General features: G+C 40.2%; 2 protein-coding genes across 2 annotated transcripts in view; both read left to right on the forward strand.

Annotated features, from left to right (window-relative positions):
• The first annotated feature begins 6,375 nt into the window (after positions 1-6,375).
• batf (basic leucine zipper transcription factor, ATF-like) lies at positions 6,376-13,859 on the forward strand. Its single transcript, XM_053512597.1, has 3 exons — positions 6,376-6,680; positions 8,478-8,582; positions 12,246-13,859. The coding sequence occupies exons 1-3, from the start codon at positions 6,615-6,617 to the stop codon at positions 12,462-12,464; spliced, it is 390 nt and encodes a 129-aa protein (XP_053368572.1). The 5' UTR covers positions 6,376-6,614; the 3' UTR covers positions 12,465-13,859.
• A 3,543-nt stretch (positions 13,860-17,402) lies between these two features.
• LOC128541638 (adenylate cyclase type 3-like) overlaps positions 17,403-17,598 on the forward strand; it is an 11,812-nt gene continuing 11,616 nt past the window's right edge. Inside the window, exon 1 of the mRNA XM_053512156.1 lies at positions 17,403-17,598. This exon is cut by the window's right edge and continues 443 nt beyond it. Within this exon, the coding sequence (XP_053368131.1) occupies positions 17,403-17,598 (196 nt within the window).

A 17,598-nucleotide genomic window follows, 5' to 3' on the forward strand; every position in this document is an offset into this window, starting at 1 on the left:
TACTAATAATAATAATAATAATACCAAACATAATAAGTGATAACTGCTAATAACTGGATAGTTATTATTTATTCCTAATAAATATTCTCTGATATTTGACAGCTGCAACAAGTTATTTAACCCTAACTGATGCAGTGAGGAGCTCCTCATTGCTTACACAACCACGTCAGAAGACGCGTCCTGTGAGCGTGCCTAAGATGTTCTTCTGTTTCAGAAGTGTAAAATGATTGCCCTATCTCGAGCAAATAAAACAACTAAGGAGCTGCTGAAACTAGTAACATTGGGTTAATTGTGTTTCCATAAGAAAACCACTTGTTATTGAGCTTCAGTTTTAAGAGGATCATAAAGACAGGACTTTGGAGCGACCGAAAAAAGGTCATGTGACCTGATGAGCCCAGATTGAGCCTGTTCCAGAGCGATGTGCATGTCAGGGTAAGAAGGGAAGGACATGAAGCGACTAGACTTAGCAACGTTATGTGGAAATAAAATGAAGTCAACTGACCTCTAATATCTAATGAGTTTTGCTGCTCTTTTTTGGATTATTTGCTTGAGAAGACTAATGCTGTCCACCAATGTTTCCCTACTGATACAGAGCTCAGCCATCCAACAAATCTATCCCGTCAGTCTGTCTTGTTTTTCTCTGACGACCCCAGATTCTGTCTCCAAGCTAATCCTGAAATCCAACTCTTCATCCTGTCACCTTGATCCTGCTCCTACTTCTCTCCTGAAACTTTGTCACTCTGCCCTCTCTGCACCTATTTCTCATTTCATTAACGCATCTGTTACCTCTGCTTCAATTCCTCTGCCACTAAAAACTGTCTCCTCAGTCTTATCTAACTATCGTCCCATTTCTAATTCACCTTTCATATCCAAATTACTGGAAAGTACTGTTGCTGCCCAACTCCAGTCTTATCTAGTTAATAATAATCTCTTTGACCATTTTCAGTCTGGTTTTCGTCCCCTCCATAGTACCGAAACTGCACTTGTAAAGGTAGTAAATGATCTACTGCTTTCTGGTGATTCTGGTTCCTTGTCTATACTGCTGCTACTTGATCTCAGCTCTGCCTTCTGTCTCCCATGATTTGCTTATTTCTTGTCTCCCTGGTCTGGGTATCTCTGGTACTGCTCTTTCTTGGTTTTCTTCCTATCTCTCAGATAGACAATTTTATATTTCTGTTAAGGATTTTCGATCGCCGACCTTCCCCCTGAAGGTGTTCCCCAGGGATCTGTTCTTGGCCCACTATTATTCACAATTTACATAATCCCACTCGGTCTGATCCTTCAACGTCATGGTCTTAACTATCACTTTTATGCCGACGACATTCAACTTTATTTAACCATACACCCACTCCATATGACCAAATTGAAAAAATCTCTGCTTGCGTGAAGGACATTAGAGATTGGCTTAACTTAAACTTTCTGAAACTTAACATGGACAAAACTGAAATAATTTTCATCGGAACCCCAGCACTCACCAGCAATATCGCCACTAATTTCACCTGTGAGATTGCTGGCTCTCACATCAAAGCATCTACTTCTGTCAAAAATTTAGGAGTAATCTTTGACTCCACACTCTCAGATAGATAATTTCACCCTCACATTAAATCTGTCACTAAATCTGCATTCTTTCATTTACGCCGCATTGCCCAACTGCGTCCCTTCATCAGTACCAAAGATGCCGAAACTTTCATCCATGCATTCGTCTCATCACGCATTGATTTCTGTAATGCTCTTTTCATTGGTCTACCTGCCAGCTCCATCTCCAGATTACAATATATTTAAAACTCTGCGGTTAGAATACTCACTCATACCAAACGCTCTGCTCATATAACCCCAATCCTGTCTCATCTCCACTGGCTCCCAGTTGTTTACCGTATCAAATTTAAAATTCTTCTCTTTGTTTTTTAATCTATAAATGGCTTATCTTTTTAATCTGCTTGCCCCTACACTCGTTCACTACGTTCCTCCGATTCTGTTTTTTTGTTGTTGTTCCTCAATCGGCGGCAGATCATTCAGTGTTATTGCACTCGAACTTTGGAACTCTCTACCACACTCTCTCCATTTTGGTAACAACATCTCCATATTTAAATCTTTACTCAAAACCTTGAGCTCTGGAAAGCGCCATATAAATAAAAACTATTATTATTATTACCAGCTGAATGTACTGAATCACCAGGTCATCACATCTATGGAGGGTTTCTTCCTCCCTGATGGCACGCGCCATATTTCAAGATGATGATGTCAGGACTCATCGGACTTAAATTATGAAAGTGTGGTTTAGTGAGCATGAGACATCATTTTCACACATGGATCGGCCACCACAGAGGCCAGACCTTAACCCCAGTGAGAGTATTGAGGACGTGCTGGAGGAGACTTTATGCAGCGGTCCGACTCTCTCATAATCATGACAAGATCTTGGTGAGAAATTAATGCAACTCTGGGCGGAAATAAATGTTGCATAAACTTATTAAAATGATTCCGCAGCTGTAATCAAAGCTAAAGGTGGAGCAATAAAATATGTGACTTTTATACATAAAAAATTCACAATATAAAATTATGATTTAATAAAAAGTATTATTAAAAGGCACATTGCTTTATAAGTTAAAACAAAATGACTAGCTCGACTGCAGAAACTCAATGTTTTACATTAGCATTTTCATGCTAACTCACTGTAAATCGTACATACTCAGAATACATTCAGATGATTATAAACATGGCTAAAGTTGTTTCTTTGAAGCTGAAACTGAGCAGCTTCTTTCCAGCGAGCGGGATTAGCACCGAGATATTCATCTGAGCTTCTGATATGAATCTGATCTGATCATCTGACACAAACAACTGCTGACGAGGGCACACGGCGTTAGCCTTAGCTACATTAGCTGATGTAGATTTAGATAAGCCTCATGCCGTGTGATGACATCGCAACACAGCACTGGATCCAGGCAGAGGTGACATCACGTCGGGGAAAGTGTGTGAAGACTGTGTGTGAGTGGGCGTGGTGCATCACTGTCAGTAACTGCAGTCAAGAAAACACACACACACACACACACAATACAGTATACTACACACTACACACACACACACACACACACACACAGGTGGTCTTAGCACACTCCACCACACTCACAAACCACGCCACAACACAGCTGCTTTTATACACACACACACACACACACACACACCGAGGGGAACTCCTGCATCTAATACACACACAAACACACACACTGGTGACCTTTGTGTTTATGCACTCATGCTCTCTCTTTTGTCATTCATTTTTTTCCTCTCTTTCTATCTTGGCCTCTCACACATTTTTCTCTCTTTCTCTGATTATTTAATAAAATTTTTATTTGTAAGCGCTTTTAGCAATAGTCCATTGTCACAAAGCAGCTTACAAATAAAAAATTTGCAAAATAGCAAAACTATTTAAAATAAAACCAATGAACAAATAAACACTACACATCTTTCTCCTCCTCCTGCTCCTCCTCCTCCTCCTCTTTCTTCCCCATAATGACGTTCAGAGACGTGATTTTCGGTTAGTTCAGGAAAACCCAAACTCTAATTTCATCTTTTTCTTTATAAACGTTCAAAAAAAAAAAAAAAACTCAAGCTAAAAGAAATTTCCACGGCGAGTAACTGAAACCAGACGCTTTGCATGTTTTCCGCTCTCTTTTCCCTCATGGCCGCTCTGCAGAACCTCCTTCAGTGTGAGCCGGGGTCAGGCCGAGAGGCGATCGCTGTTTTAATGCACGCTAGTGTCGAGTGGACTTTAAAAAAAAATACAAATTCCTCATGCATCATCAAAGATTTTAGCTCGCTAAAGCAAAACATGGGAAACAAAATAAACAGAAATAAAAATGACTGGGCGCATGAATGACAAAATGCATGGGGTGCCAATAATTTTTGCATATTTCTAAATGTACATTAATATCAATAAATGGTTTAAATTTATCCCTAGTTTAAGCTAATTTATTTTAAGTTAATATCCTAAGAATTAAAAAAAATGGTGCCAGTACTTCTGGAGCTGCTGGTATCTACATAAAACTCCGAGCTATGACGCCAAGCTGAGGTTGAGAAAAGACATGGACATTCATGCAGCAGTCTTAGCATGTGTTAGCATTAGCATTTGCATGATAAAAAAAAAAATTAAAACACAAACGAGTAACTGCCAAGCGTAACTTTTATACGAAGTGGGAATATAACAGTTTGCCAGAGAAAGGTGGTTTTCCTCCAGGCATTGTGGAACAGAAGTGGTTTAAGATTAAGGCAATTCATCACCGTGAGGTCGTATTTATATTAAAAATGATTTATTTTAACTTTATAATAATGCTGGAATTAACAAACATTAACTAGATATAGTTAACACTGTATTCAATTTAATTCTATTATTATTATTATTATAATTATTATTACTATTTTAATAGCATTTTTGACAGTGGGTTAGGGTTTAAAGAATTACATATATACAGATAACTGGCAAAAATATAAGGAAAAAACACTGAATTTTAATGATCAGTTTGTCCCTGATGAGTGAGCCGGGGGCGGAGGTGACAAACAAAAACTCCTTAAGTTGCCCAGTCCATGGCCAGTCTATGGCCATCTCTGTAGTCCTCAGTCATAGTTGCTACCAAGCATAACCACAAGGTGGCTCATCCTCTTTACAGCGGGAGTATCCGCCAGGGTAAAAGAACAGGCAGAGTGGGTTGTTGCTGGAATTGCATCAGCAGGATTCACTTGCTCAGAACTCCTGTTTTTTGTGATGAGTTGATGCATGGTACAAAAAATCCCTACTAGATCTGTACACATGTTAACGCAAAGTTAGATAACTTGGCAACACTCCTATTGCCTTTGGAACCAGTACCCATTGTGGAACTAAGGCCTCATTAGAGCACGACCAAGCAGACTCGACCATCCTCAGTAGCAACCAGAGACCTCCATGAGACCAGGATGTATTAGGTATATACTAACAGTCTCATAATGTATAAGATCAGCATATATTTAGTGCAGAATGCAAGCAGGGACTCCAGCGTCCTGCTAACTATGACATCATAACTAAAAGGAAGCGCCAGAAGGAAACACAGACATGAGGGGGAACTGAGATGTAAAGCAACCAATCACCTCACCGTCAACAAACCTGAGTGATCAATGAGAGTGAGGAAGACAGCATCCAAACATACCAGTTCACCATAATACTCTACGTCCATGAGGCCCCCAGCTGTAGTTTTCATTATACAATGTACCAACAATCAACCTGCACCTTTTAATTAAAGTAGGCGTGGCGGATCGTAAGACACTAGCAGTTCACTCAGGTACTGCGGCACGAGACCATTTAATGCTTTATATGTCAAGAGTAGTATTTTAAAATGGGAGCCAATGAAGTGAAGATAAGATAGGGGTGATGTGCTCGTATCTTCTGGTTCTAGTGAGGACTCTCGCTGCTGCATTCTGGACTAGCTGAAGCTTATTTATGCATCTAGCTGAACAACCAGACAGTAAGGCATTACAATAGTCCAACCTAGAGGTGATAAAAGCTAACTTTGCAATATTTCTGAGATGAAAGAATGATATCCTTGTAATATTATCTACATGTGCTAGTGATTTAAGAAGAAAAAGAAGAAGAAGAATATTATCTACATGAGCATTAAATGAAAGATTGAAATCTATAATCACAGTCTTTTACTGCTCACAGAGTTTACTTCTAGATACATGTGGTCCTCCTACTGGAACTTCTACCACGACCAGCACAAGTACAGTTATCAGCATATGGGAAAGCTCTAAAACGAACAGCTATCAGAATGCATGCTAGTCAGGACAGGATAGCAGTATACAAATTATATAGCATGGATGCTAATAAAAACAATAAAATGCTAAACCTGCTCCATAAGAATAAGAAAAGTTGCTAACTTTCTAAGAAATTGTAAAAGAGTTTAGCTTCCGAAGTGTAGCTCTTAATAATGTGAAGCCGAAGGTTTTTATGTTTAATAACATTTGATGATGCTGAGGATCAAAGGCTTATAATGTCTAAAGTATTTGCAACATTCATATGAATTGACAGTTACAGTATTTCAGTAATGAGTATTGATCAGTATTTTTGTTGAGAGAAAACTCCAGAATGCCATGACTGGAAATCCAACCTAGTGGCTGTAATTTACAAAATAATTACAATCTAATTTGAATAACTGCATTTGTAAATGTAAAAGAAAAAAAAAAAAAAACCTTTGTTTTCGTTTACTCGTTTGTGTTTTTTTATTTCGGACTATTTCTGGGGTTTTGTTGTCTTTTTATAAAGCGAAGTTTCCAAGTGTCACATGACTTCCAGTTGCGAGTGAGAGATTTTCGAAGTTAACCCACATCACACACACCACAAGTCAAAAAAGGGCGAGAGATAGACAGAAAGAGAGATAGACAGAGTGAGAAAGAGAGAGAGAGAGAGGAGGAGGAGGAACTGTTGATGCGCATTAAGCGTTGAACTGTGCTCGACTCAAGACACTTCTCTGCACGCACTCTCGCTGGAGGAGAGATAGAGAGAGAGCAAAGAAAGGGAACAAAAAAGCGGCAGACCAAGAGAAAGAGGAGAGGAGAGAGAGAGAGAGAAGGACTCTAGAGAAGAAAAGAGTGGTATGGCTCAGGGTTCAGACAGTAATGATACAGGCTACACCAAATCTCCATCACCAGGACACAAACAGGTACGGCTCTACATCGTCTCTACATCGTCTCTCCATCATCTTTCTCTCTCTCTCTCTCTTTCTCTCTCGCTCTGTGTTTATCTCTCTCTCGCTTCAGGTGCACGCAAGTCTGCATGCACCTTTTATTTTCTCTCTAGTCTACAAACTTTTCAACTTTATTTCTCTCTCTCTCTCAATCGCTCCACGTGAGTGTGTTCATTCATTTCACTACTCTACAGGGACAGCACCTTACTGCTCAACCTCTTCCACATGCCTCTATCTCGATCTCTCTCTCTCTCACACACACACACACACACACACACACATGCACGATAACACAGGATACAACCTTCGACCTTCTGACTTGTGTACTTTGGAATAAACCCAGTAACATCTTTTTGTGCTTTTGTTGTTTTGTGCAAACTTTGGAGAGGAACACCAAGATGGAGAGAGAAAGAAAGGTGGAGACAGGGACAGAAAGGTGGAAAGAGGTGAAGTTAAATATAGACAGAAAGGTGGAGAGAGGAAAAGAAAGGTAGAAAAAGAAAGGTGGAGACAGGGACAGAAAGGTGGAAAGAGGTGAAGTTAAATATAGACAGAAAGGTGGAGAGAGGAAAAGAAAGGTAGAAAAAGAAAGGTGGAAAGAAAAAGCTGGAAAGAAGGAAGGTAGAGAAAGGGACAGAATGTTGGGGAGAAAGAAGTAAAGGTGGGGAAAGATGGAGGGAAACAGAAAGGTAAAGAGAGACAGAATGGTGGGGAAAGCAAAGTAGAGAAAAGGACATAAAAGTGGAGAAATAAGCAGAGACAGCATTGTAATGATAGAAAGTTTGCAAGATTGACAATAAGACGGGAAAAGACATAGAAATAGGGAGAACAAGCCTGAGAGAGAGAGAGAGAGAGAGAGAGTGGTTAGTGATAGTGAAAGTGCCGTTATGGACAACACGCTGAAAAACACACAAACACAAACCACTAACAATGCTAACAATGCTAACAACGGTCACTAGCACTTTAGCAGTTACTGTTCATTATGCTAATTCTCTCTCTCTCTCACGCACACACACACACACACGCACACACACACACACACACACACACTCCTTCATCAAGTCCATTTACTATCAATTCTGGTGTTGCTTAAGTGTTTTAACTTTGTCCTACTAGCCTTCATTCATCATTACATCCTGCACACACACACACACACACACACTCTCACAGCCAACTCATTCATCATTTCGCAAACAGAAACTCTTTTCTGACATTTCATCGCAGCTAGCGATGCTAACAGTAGACCTCGTTACCAGATAACAGTAAGACGTTCCTCATGTTTTCCCTGAGTTAGGTGGCTAATGTTGATCGCTCAACACAGAGCTAGCATGGATTACTAATATGCCTTTTGTAAACATGATAAGTCATAGTTTGGTTTTATAAATATATTTTGAAGAGTTTGCAAGAAAGCCAGCTAACACACCATAATGTGCTAAGATTAGCCAGGTAAGGGGTTAGAATTCCACATCTGCAGATGAACCATAGAGAATCTTAGAGAAACAGTCTGTGTTATCTTTAGCTAGTAATATTGTCCTGTGGTCATTTCTGTAAACCAGCAATAATGTTATGTGGTAACTTTTGCTAGATAGCAGCAACTTAATGAACCTTTATAACTTATTGCGGTCAGTATGCTACCAGCTAGCACTAAATTATCACAGAAGGGTTCCCTGAGGATGCTTTTCTCAGAAAGAAAAGCTCTCTGGTTAGCATGTTGAGAGTGTTAAAAATGTCCAGATTAGTCTAATCCGGGGCTGACCTTTGACCTTACTCTAGGGCTCAACAGACGACATGAGGAAAGTGATGAGGAGGGAGAAGAATCGCATCGCGGCTCAGAAGAGCAGGATGAGACAAACGCAGAAAGCGGACAGTCTGCACCTGGTGAGAACCTGCGCACACACATGCACGCACACACACACAAATACACAAACAATCACACACACACACTGCATGTCTGGGAACAGAACAGAACCTGAAGAGAGGATTAACGAGAACCGACTCGCTGTGCATCAGATTGACGCTCATGCGCATGATGCTAACGGGGTTAGCGAGGCTAGCGCTCCTGTCCAGCTCGTATATTTACACAGCTCTGTGCTGAGCATGTGGCGATGCGTCATGGCTTCTGCCGAATTTCACACTCGCTCGTGTTTTTGCCTCCGTTTCTGGCATTAATTAGATGGCGTGGGTGGGAAACATCGCGTGACAAACCACACGATCGTGTCTCGTTACAGAACTCGGCACTTCAGCAACTCTCTGAATATTTTTCTCCACTTCAGAAACAAAAACAGATAAAAAAAAAACCTCTAGCTTTTGTTAGTCATGGTTCTTACTACCACTCTCACACCGTCTCTGAGGTAAAAACACAACCCTGACTCAGTGCTCATATGTTTTTATGCAAGTCTCCATCCTGATTGGCTCGAAGGTGTTGATGAATTTCCTGTTGCAGGTTCATATCGACTCACTCGTTCTCCTATTAACTGCTATCGTTTCTATGGTAACAGCAGATGCACCAACGATAATAAGCATATTTTAAAATGGTGATGTTCTCCATCAGAAGAACAATTATTTAGCATTGATTGAAGGAGTCTCCAGTTGCAGCACTTTGTGATAGGTGAAGTATACAGTTGTGACAGTTAGCTCTCCTTCATCCTGCCCCACCCTACTCAAACAAGTCGCTCTGCCCCATCCTGAAAAGTCCACCCTGTCACATCCTGCCCCACTATCCCACAAACACCCTGCTGCACCCTGCCTCTATCCACCCTGATACACCCACACCCTGCCCACCACCCTCAACCACCTTGCGCCACTTTAGATATAAATAACGTTAATATGGTATATAAGTCCAATAGTACATTTTATACTGTCTGTGAGTTTCACTATCACTGTATGTGTGTGTAAGTGTGTGTGTTTAGGAGTGTTATTACTCACGTCCTTTCATTCTTCAGGTGGTAAAAAGACCACTGCCTCTCACACACCCTGCTGTCGTTACACCGGCTAACAAATAATGGCTACATTTACCTCAGGAGGTTTCTGCTCAACAGCTCAAAAAAAAAGTTAGCTAACTAAAATCAATTCAGGTATCTGTTAGCTAGGTAAACTTGTCTCATAAGGGATTTTGCTAAAGAAATTTTCCTTTGAAGATTTTTGCTAGCAAGTAAAACTTACCTCACAAGAGTTCTTCCTAAATAGCTTTCCCTCAGGAAAGTTTTGCTAGCCAGTTAGCAAGTTTTGCTAGTTTTTGCCAGATAAATTTACCTCACAAGACTTTTGCTAGCTAGGTAAATGTACCTTTTGAAAGACGTAACTAGGGACTTTGCTAGATAAATGTATCTCAAGTGGTTTTTGCTGGCTAGGTAAACTCCAATTCAGTTCAATTCAATTTTATTTGTATAGCGCTTTTAGCAATTGTCATTGTTTTTCCCTACATAAATTTGTTTCAAGGTTACTATTTCAAGGTTCAGCTTACTATTTAATATTGCCTCAAAGGGATCTCTGGAGGTTACTTCTAGCTAGGTAAACTTAACTCCTGAGGGTTTTCGCCAGATGAATTTACCTCACAAGGTTTCTGCTAGCTAGTTTAACTTACCTTGTGAGGTTTTTTTTACCAGATGTATTTACCTCAGGAGGTTTCTGCTAACTACTTAAACATACATTTTGAGTTTTTTTTTGCTAGATAAATACATCTCAATTGTTTTTGTCTTGGCTAGGTGGACTTGCTTTACAGGGGTTTTACCTGTAGGTTTTTTTTTTAGCTAGTTAAACATATGTCACAAGAGATTTCAGTAGGAAAATTTACTTCACGGGGTTTTGGCTTGCTACTTAACATTGTCTTAAAGAAACTTGCTAGACACATGTCTCTCCAGAGGATACTGTAAGCTAAGTAAACTTACCTCATGAGGTTTTTCACCGGATAGATTTACCTCACAAGGTTTTTGCTAGTCGGTTGAATTGACCTCATGAGGGTTTTTAGATATATTACCTTAGTAGTTTTTTTATTGCTAGTTAAACATATGTCCCAAAAGATTTCCCTAGATGAATTTACCTCAAGGGGTACCCCAAGGGGCTTCTGCGAGGTAGTTGAGTGTACCGCAGTATGTTTTTTTTTTTTTTGCCAGATTAACTGGCTAACTAGTTAAAATGACCTCAGGAGTTTTTTTTTTTTTTGCTAGATTGTTAAAGGGGACTTAGTTAATGTTACAAGTGAAGGATTTTGTTTGCTCAAATGGAAGTTTTACTATCTGGTTGGGTTCCTGACCCTGGCTTGACTGTAAGTTGTTTAACATAAAGCCATGAAAGCTGTGAAATGAGAAAAGGTAAATGTTAGCCCTGTACAATTAAAGCTATTGAGATGCTTCATTACTCAGAGATACACACATTTTCCAGTCAGCCAATTCTCAGTAATTTACCAATGTTTTCTCAACCACAACAGCTAGCCTCGAATTCAGATTTCCTCTGAACGAGAGGCTGGTGGGATGCTAATACCAAGCCCCTACAAACACACTCATGGTCTAATCAGATTAGTGAGAATTTTTGTTTCTGATCAAGGATGTCTACACATAGGATCTGATAACTGTGGCTAGTCAGAGAGTCATGCTGGGAAACACGCCATGCAATCTGTTGTCGCTGATCTGATTTTAAAAATACCACTGCACGATGTTCGGAGAATTTGTGCTAGTTCACGTCCCCTCACGAGGGCGGATGTTAACGTGTAAAGACCGGTACAATTCTAAATTCAAATCTACACAAGATAGATTATACGCCTGCTCTGCTCTAGCATGCGTGTGTATGTTAAATGTAAATGAAGGCCATGTGTGTGTGTCTTTTTTTTGAGAGCGTGCACACATTGTGGTTTCTCTCTTCACAGACTGTGAGAGATAAACAGGAAGCTGTAATTTCCCTCCATATGACACGTTTCCTGTAGTACACCTCAGCATCTCAGTGTGGGTCGCGGGGGGGACTGTCATTTCTCGTAAAACATGGATGAATGATGATTGACTTGCGTCACTCACAGAGGGTAAACCCCAAATGTCAGAAGGCTAACGCTAACGCTAACTGGAAGGCTATGCCGCAGGATGGTGGGAGATCTGATGCCTTTTTATTGCTCGTTCTGCCTCGTGTGTTTTTCACACCTCCGGGTAGAAAAAAAGAACTCACCTCCAACATCTTACCATAAAATGTCACGGTCGCGCACCTCTGATGTTGACTAACCCCTGATCTCTTGATACTAGCCACCAGTTTTAATGCTAAAATTACATTCCCAGCTTTCATGTTCAACCCTTAAATGCCAAACACTGAAACGCTGATGCAAACATCCAGCTCTCTAAGATAAGTGTGGACTTTATTTTATTGTTTCTATGGTAACGGCCCATTCATAGGAACTTGTATTGCTTATAAGACTATAAATTAGGTTATTGTAAATTATATTATGAACGGGACATTTATGTAACATTTAGGAAGGAGTCTCCAGTTTCAGAACTTCCTAACAGTCAGTTGTCTGACTTTGTCTAATGTGTCTGATGTGTGTGTGTGTGTTTGTATGTGCAGGAGAGTGAGAATCTGGAGAAGGAGAACGCTGCACTGAGGAAGGAAGTTAAGAGACTGACGGAGGAAGTGAAGTATCTGTCCGCACTGCTGAACAACCACGAGCCGCTGTGTCCCGGCCTGACTTCCACGTCCCCAGAGCTGCTGTACGGCTCACACACACACTCGCACTCACACACACCCTTCCACCAGCACATCAACACGCCACACTACCCGCTCTGACCCGCTTCCCCATCTCACACACACACATACACAGACACAGACACACACACACACACACACACACACACTGATAACCTTTAGTCTTGTGTACTTTGTTGTATCATGTTAATTAAGAGTGTATCCTGCGTAGTACACTCTGACCAGCAGGGCGGAGATATATTCTAATTCCTACACTTACTAAAGCTAAATCCCAAAAATATGGATTAGGAAGGATTATTTATACCCTAACTAGACATGGTGTAGGAAGGGGGGAAAAACATATGGTTTTAGTCTTATTCGTCTTCACGAAATGTTTATTTGTTTAATTGATTTCATTAAGAACGAGATAAACAATGAACGCGCGTTGTGAAGTGTAGTGCACAACAAAGGGTGCTAAAGCTGTTTACTGCATGTAACAGATATCTTAAAATGTTAGCTGACCAGCAGGGTGCCGTTCAATGTACACGTGGTTATAAAAGCCCCTAATGACTTGTTAGTGGAAATGTCATTTTGCACCCTATGTAGTGCACTTATACAGGGGAAAAGGTGTGATCTGAGATCCAGCCCTAGCTGTTAATATGAGCATTGACATAGGGAGTCATGTACACTGTGTAGTTTACTTGCTTCTAAATTTAAATTCTGAATTATTTTCGGACTTATTTTTTAACACCCTGTGTAGTGCACTTATTCAGGGTGTAGGAGTCCACATAGCTGGACGTGACTCCTCAGTGCTCAAGCTGTATTATGCATGGAATGCACTAGATAGGGTGTAGGAACCGTAAAGAATCCTAACTGAATCCTATGTATGTAGTGCCTCGATTAGAGGAAATTCAAGTCTGAATCATCCTTCTATTAGACTTGAAGGGCACTAGATAGTGTTTGGATGTGTGTACTGGTTACGAATCCCAATCCTAGGTTACGTCCTACTGGAATGTAGAAATTAGCATAGAATGTAGAAATAGTTAGCATAATGTCTCCTAATGGCTCTCTAATGGACATATAGTGCACTGATGAAAGGAGGATGGAGTTATTTGGGACACGTTCATAAGGACTTGTGGTTATTACAGTAGTAATGATGTAGAATCACTGGATTATTTATAATGTGACTTCTGCCTTTTAAAAGAAAGATAAAAAAAAATAAGCAAAAAGAATAAAATGTTATAAACGTTATTAATACCAACATTTTCTTTGATGTTTTTTTAGTTTTTTTTTTTTCAAATGACATACTGAATGTTTATTGTGTTGACTTTTGTCCAGATCACATTGATTTCCTGTCACACGTCTCAGCCGAGTCCTTTTCGATAATAATAAAATGCTGTACTAGTATTTCATTTGGGCTGAGAAGGTCAGCGTGTGGTGTAATAAAGTGTTATCCTCAGTCGAGGAAATCTTTCAATTAAAAAAAATAAAAATAAATTATACACATAAAATCTGAGTCTTCATTATTTACGGAATAATACAGTATAGAGAGATGAATGGATAGATCTTTGGTGCCCCCATGTGGATCTCTCCCTCTCCTTTTCTCTCTCTCTCTCTCTCTCTTGTGTCTGTACAATACCTATATACTAATTTAATTTTGTTATTACAGTGGAACCTCGGATTACGAGCATAATTTATTTCCGCAAGCAGGCTCCTATTTCAAAACACTTGTAAATCAAATTGAATTTTCCCATAAGAAATAATAGAAACTCAAATTATTCGTTCCACAGCCCCCAAAAATTTATACATAAAAATAAGTAATACAAAATATAAAGTAAAAATAAAACAAATTAACCCACCTGCATTTTACCTTTAAAAACACGCGTGCACACAGCGGAAACACTGTTTTATCGGAAAAATGAACAAGAAATCTCTCTGATGACACCCGATTGAGTGACACACTAATGGAATCACTGCTGTAAAGTAAAAATAAAACAAATTAATCTGCACTTTACCTTTAAAAAGAATCACGACAGAGCAGTGTTTCTGTGTAGAGCAGAAAGAAAGAGTGTGTGTGTCTGTGTGTCTGTGAAGGCGAAAAAAGGAGGGGACTGTGTGTGTGTGACGCGCACACACAGACACATAAAGCAGGCTCAGTTGTGAGCAAAAAGAGAAAATGGATCTTTAAGCTCTATAATGACACTTACTTTTGCTTTACGCCCACGCACACGTGTGTTATAATAAACAGTACACGCACGCATACAGACACAAAATAAAATATGTTTTACACACACACACATGGTCACAGTGTTATAGTAAACACAGTGTTATAGTAACAGTACAGTGTTATAGTATAATCAACATCCGCATGCACGGATGTTTATTATATCAGTGGGCGCACTAAGACCCAGCGGGGTAGACGATTACCCACAATTCCACAGCGCAAAAGTGAGAAAAACCGTTGGCTCAGTTGTGATCACATGACGCTCGGCGTCAAAACAAGAAGTGCATACGTGATACATGATACTCGGTACTCGTAAACTAAGACTTGCTCATTTTTCAAGTCAAGATTTATAAAAAAAATCTTTGCTCGTCTTGTGGAACACTCGCAAACCGCGTTACTCGCAATCCAAGGTTCCACTGTATGTTGTTAATGACTAGTCAGGACAAAAGTAAGGGCAAACTAGAAAAGGAGGAAGATGAGGCGACCCCTACAACCATTTCAATGCATCAGTTCAGGGTACCAGTTTCTTCTCTTTACACAGAGAGACATCAATCCAACATGGCCGCTCCGTCAGTGAAAGGTGTACTCTATCACTTTTGTCTACTTCTACCTCTATGGAGTTTTGTGGCCTCATCTTCCTTTCAGTTTAAATCCTCTTTTATCAAATATTTTCCTTCTTTGTCCTCCTTGTCCATTTTCCCAAATACCAACTTTACCAAACTTTTTGTTTCCATTGCTCCTCCCCTGAAGGTTATGGTGGAGCTCTCTGTGTCCTCTCCACGAAAACCCGCGACTCTCTCTTTTAATAAACCATAGCTGCGAGTCATGCTTTTCTATAACCTGTGGCTTGTTGCTCAACTTTGCTTTTCCCACATGGGGGCGTGGCTTGGCAGTGACTCATTTCTGTAGACACTGAAATGGTCATTTTGAGGAGGAGTGAAACAGAGGGAGTTTGAGGGACGAAGCAATGCATGGTCAGCTGGAGCTTTGGGTGAGCTCTGAGACCTTAACTTCTTAAAAGAATAGGAAATGATGGAACCTTTAAATGTCATGACATAATTCATTCTGGGTGTGGGACACTAGAGGGCAGCATGCTCCATTATGTAATACGCTACTACAAACTAAAACTACACATAACTGTAAATAAACCTCTGAAGTCATCCGGAGAGGGGAAAAAAACCTTTGAAGCCACTTAAAGGGGGATTGTGGGTAATTTGGCCCTGTGTGGAGGAGATCCACTGACCAGCATCTAGAGGTATTGAGAAACACTGAGATTAATTAGAGTTCCACTTAATAAAAGGAATCATGATTTAGATTCAAACTTATTGATTTTTTTGCGAATTATAATTTCTTTTTCATCTAAAAGTAAGACATAATGTTTAGATTCACACCCAGGAGAGGACTTGTCCATCAGGATTGTGAAGTTTGAGTGTTTAACATGTCAGTGATTCTGAAACAATTCACCTGATTCGAAATGAATGAACAAATAATAATAATAATCAAGTAGTAAATGATGGTGATGATGGTGATGGCTTGTACATACTGTGCAACAAGTGCCTGTGTGTGTGTGTGTGTGTGTGTGTGTGTGTGCCATATCAAGCATGTTTCTTGGGACGTTCTTTACTCTCCTGAGCGAACGCACACACTAGCAACCTGCCGTTTAGTTTAGCAACACTGTCTCACATGACATGAGAGAGAGAGAGAGAGAGAGAGATGGAAAAAGATACAGACGGAAAGGGGAAGAGATAGAGAGAGAGAGAGAGACTTATTTACCTCTCAACGACCAAATGACGCTCCTTGGCTTCGGACATAAATATAAAACCTATTCAGGAAAATAATGAGAAGAACACGGAGTTAAAATGCTGATAGATTTGGAGTTGAAGCACTTCAGAGCCAAGGTGAGTGTTTCTGTTTGTGTATGTGTATACGTGTGTTTGATGAGACAAGCTTCCTCCTGTATCTCAGACGAGACGTAAATAATTACCCGATCAGTCGTCTGACTCGTTATCATGTGTCCTAACGACGTGTTCAGGTCCTGAGTGTAGGTGTCCCTCGTTCTTAACTCAGTCTTAAACCACTCCAGTCTTTATCTCTGTGAAAAACCCTTAAGATCTGATTGGCTCTTTAATTTCCACAAGGCGAATAAAGAGCAGCTACAGAATGAGGTTCATCTCATGAAGTTCATCTTTAAAGTGGCAATGTGTAAGTTTTTAAAGTGTGTGTAAGTAGTCTAGAACTGGCAGGACACGGTGGAGGAAATGGATCGTGCAGCATTGCCGTTTCTCTTAAATTCACAAATCATTTTGTTTTATACATTTTGTTTGTCTCCATAGATGCACAGGTAACTTTATGCAAAACCCCGCCCCCTATTTTACCTACAATGCTAAAATGCCCTTCTTGTTAAAAGAAGGTAGCAACTACACTTTTCTTAAAATACAAACCTGATCAGAGTAAAAATATATATATTTTTTTTACTCCAGTGCAAAACTAAGAACGTTTGGGATCCATGGACCTGACAAGGTTCTTGAAGGTTCTTTGGACAGTTCAGAGTTTCTGCATGCTTCAAAAGGTCTTTAAATCTTTAAATATTCTCCAATAAGATTCTTTATCTCTTGCTGATGTTGTTTTATGATCTTGTTCACAGTTCTATCAAGAGGATGATGCAGAATATAGGACGTTCACGACATGACCCTATCTTGTAGCTCCTCGTAATGACACATCGGTCCCCGGTTCTCTCAGGTGCTCAACTCAGCCTCGTTTTCATGGATGAACTTGATCTGTGACGTCGCTGGTTTTTCTTCCTCGCTTCGTTCAGGATGTCACGTCACAACGGGAATGAGTGTTCCGTGAGCGTCCCGGAGGACGTCAGGCCTTCGGTGAAAGCGCATGGCGTGAGGACGTCTAGATCATATGGGTTCTCGTGCCTTCCACACTTCCTGCGTTTGTCCTTCTCACCGGCGTCGCTCGAGAAGGTTTACCAGACGTACTTCCGGCGCCAGCGGCAGGAGACGC

This window comes from Clarias gariepinus, chromosome 2 (genome assembly GCF_024256425.1).
Source record: "Clarias gariepinus isolate MV-2021 ecotype Netherlands chromosome 2, CGAR_prim_01v2, whole genome shotgun sequence".
Lineage (NCBI taxonomy): Eukaryota > Metazoa > Chordata > Actinopteri > Siluriformes > Clariidae > Clarias > Clarias gariepinus.

Excerpts from the sequence above, each read along its gene's own strand:
- batf (XM_053512597.1), top strand. The coding sequence starts at position 6,615 with ATGGCTCAGGGTTCAGACAGTAATGATACAGGCTACACCAAATCTCCA. Across the intron at positions 6,681-8,477 it reads CATCACCAGGACACAAACAG|GGCTCAACAGACGACATGAG; the intron begins GTACGGCTCTAC and ends ACCTTACTCTAG. Across the intron at positions 8,583-12,245 it reads AAGCGGACAGTCTGCACCTG|GAGAGTGAGAATCTGGAGAA; the intron begins GTGAGAACCTGC and ends TTGTATGTGCAG.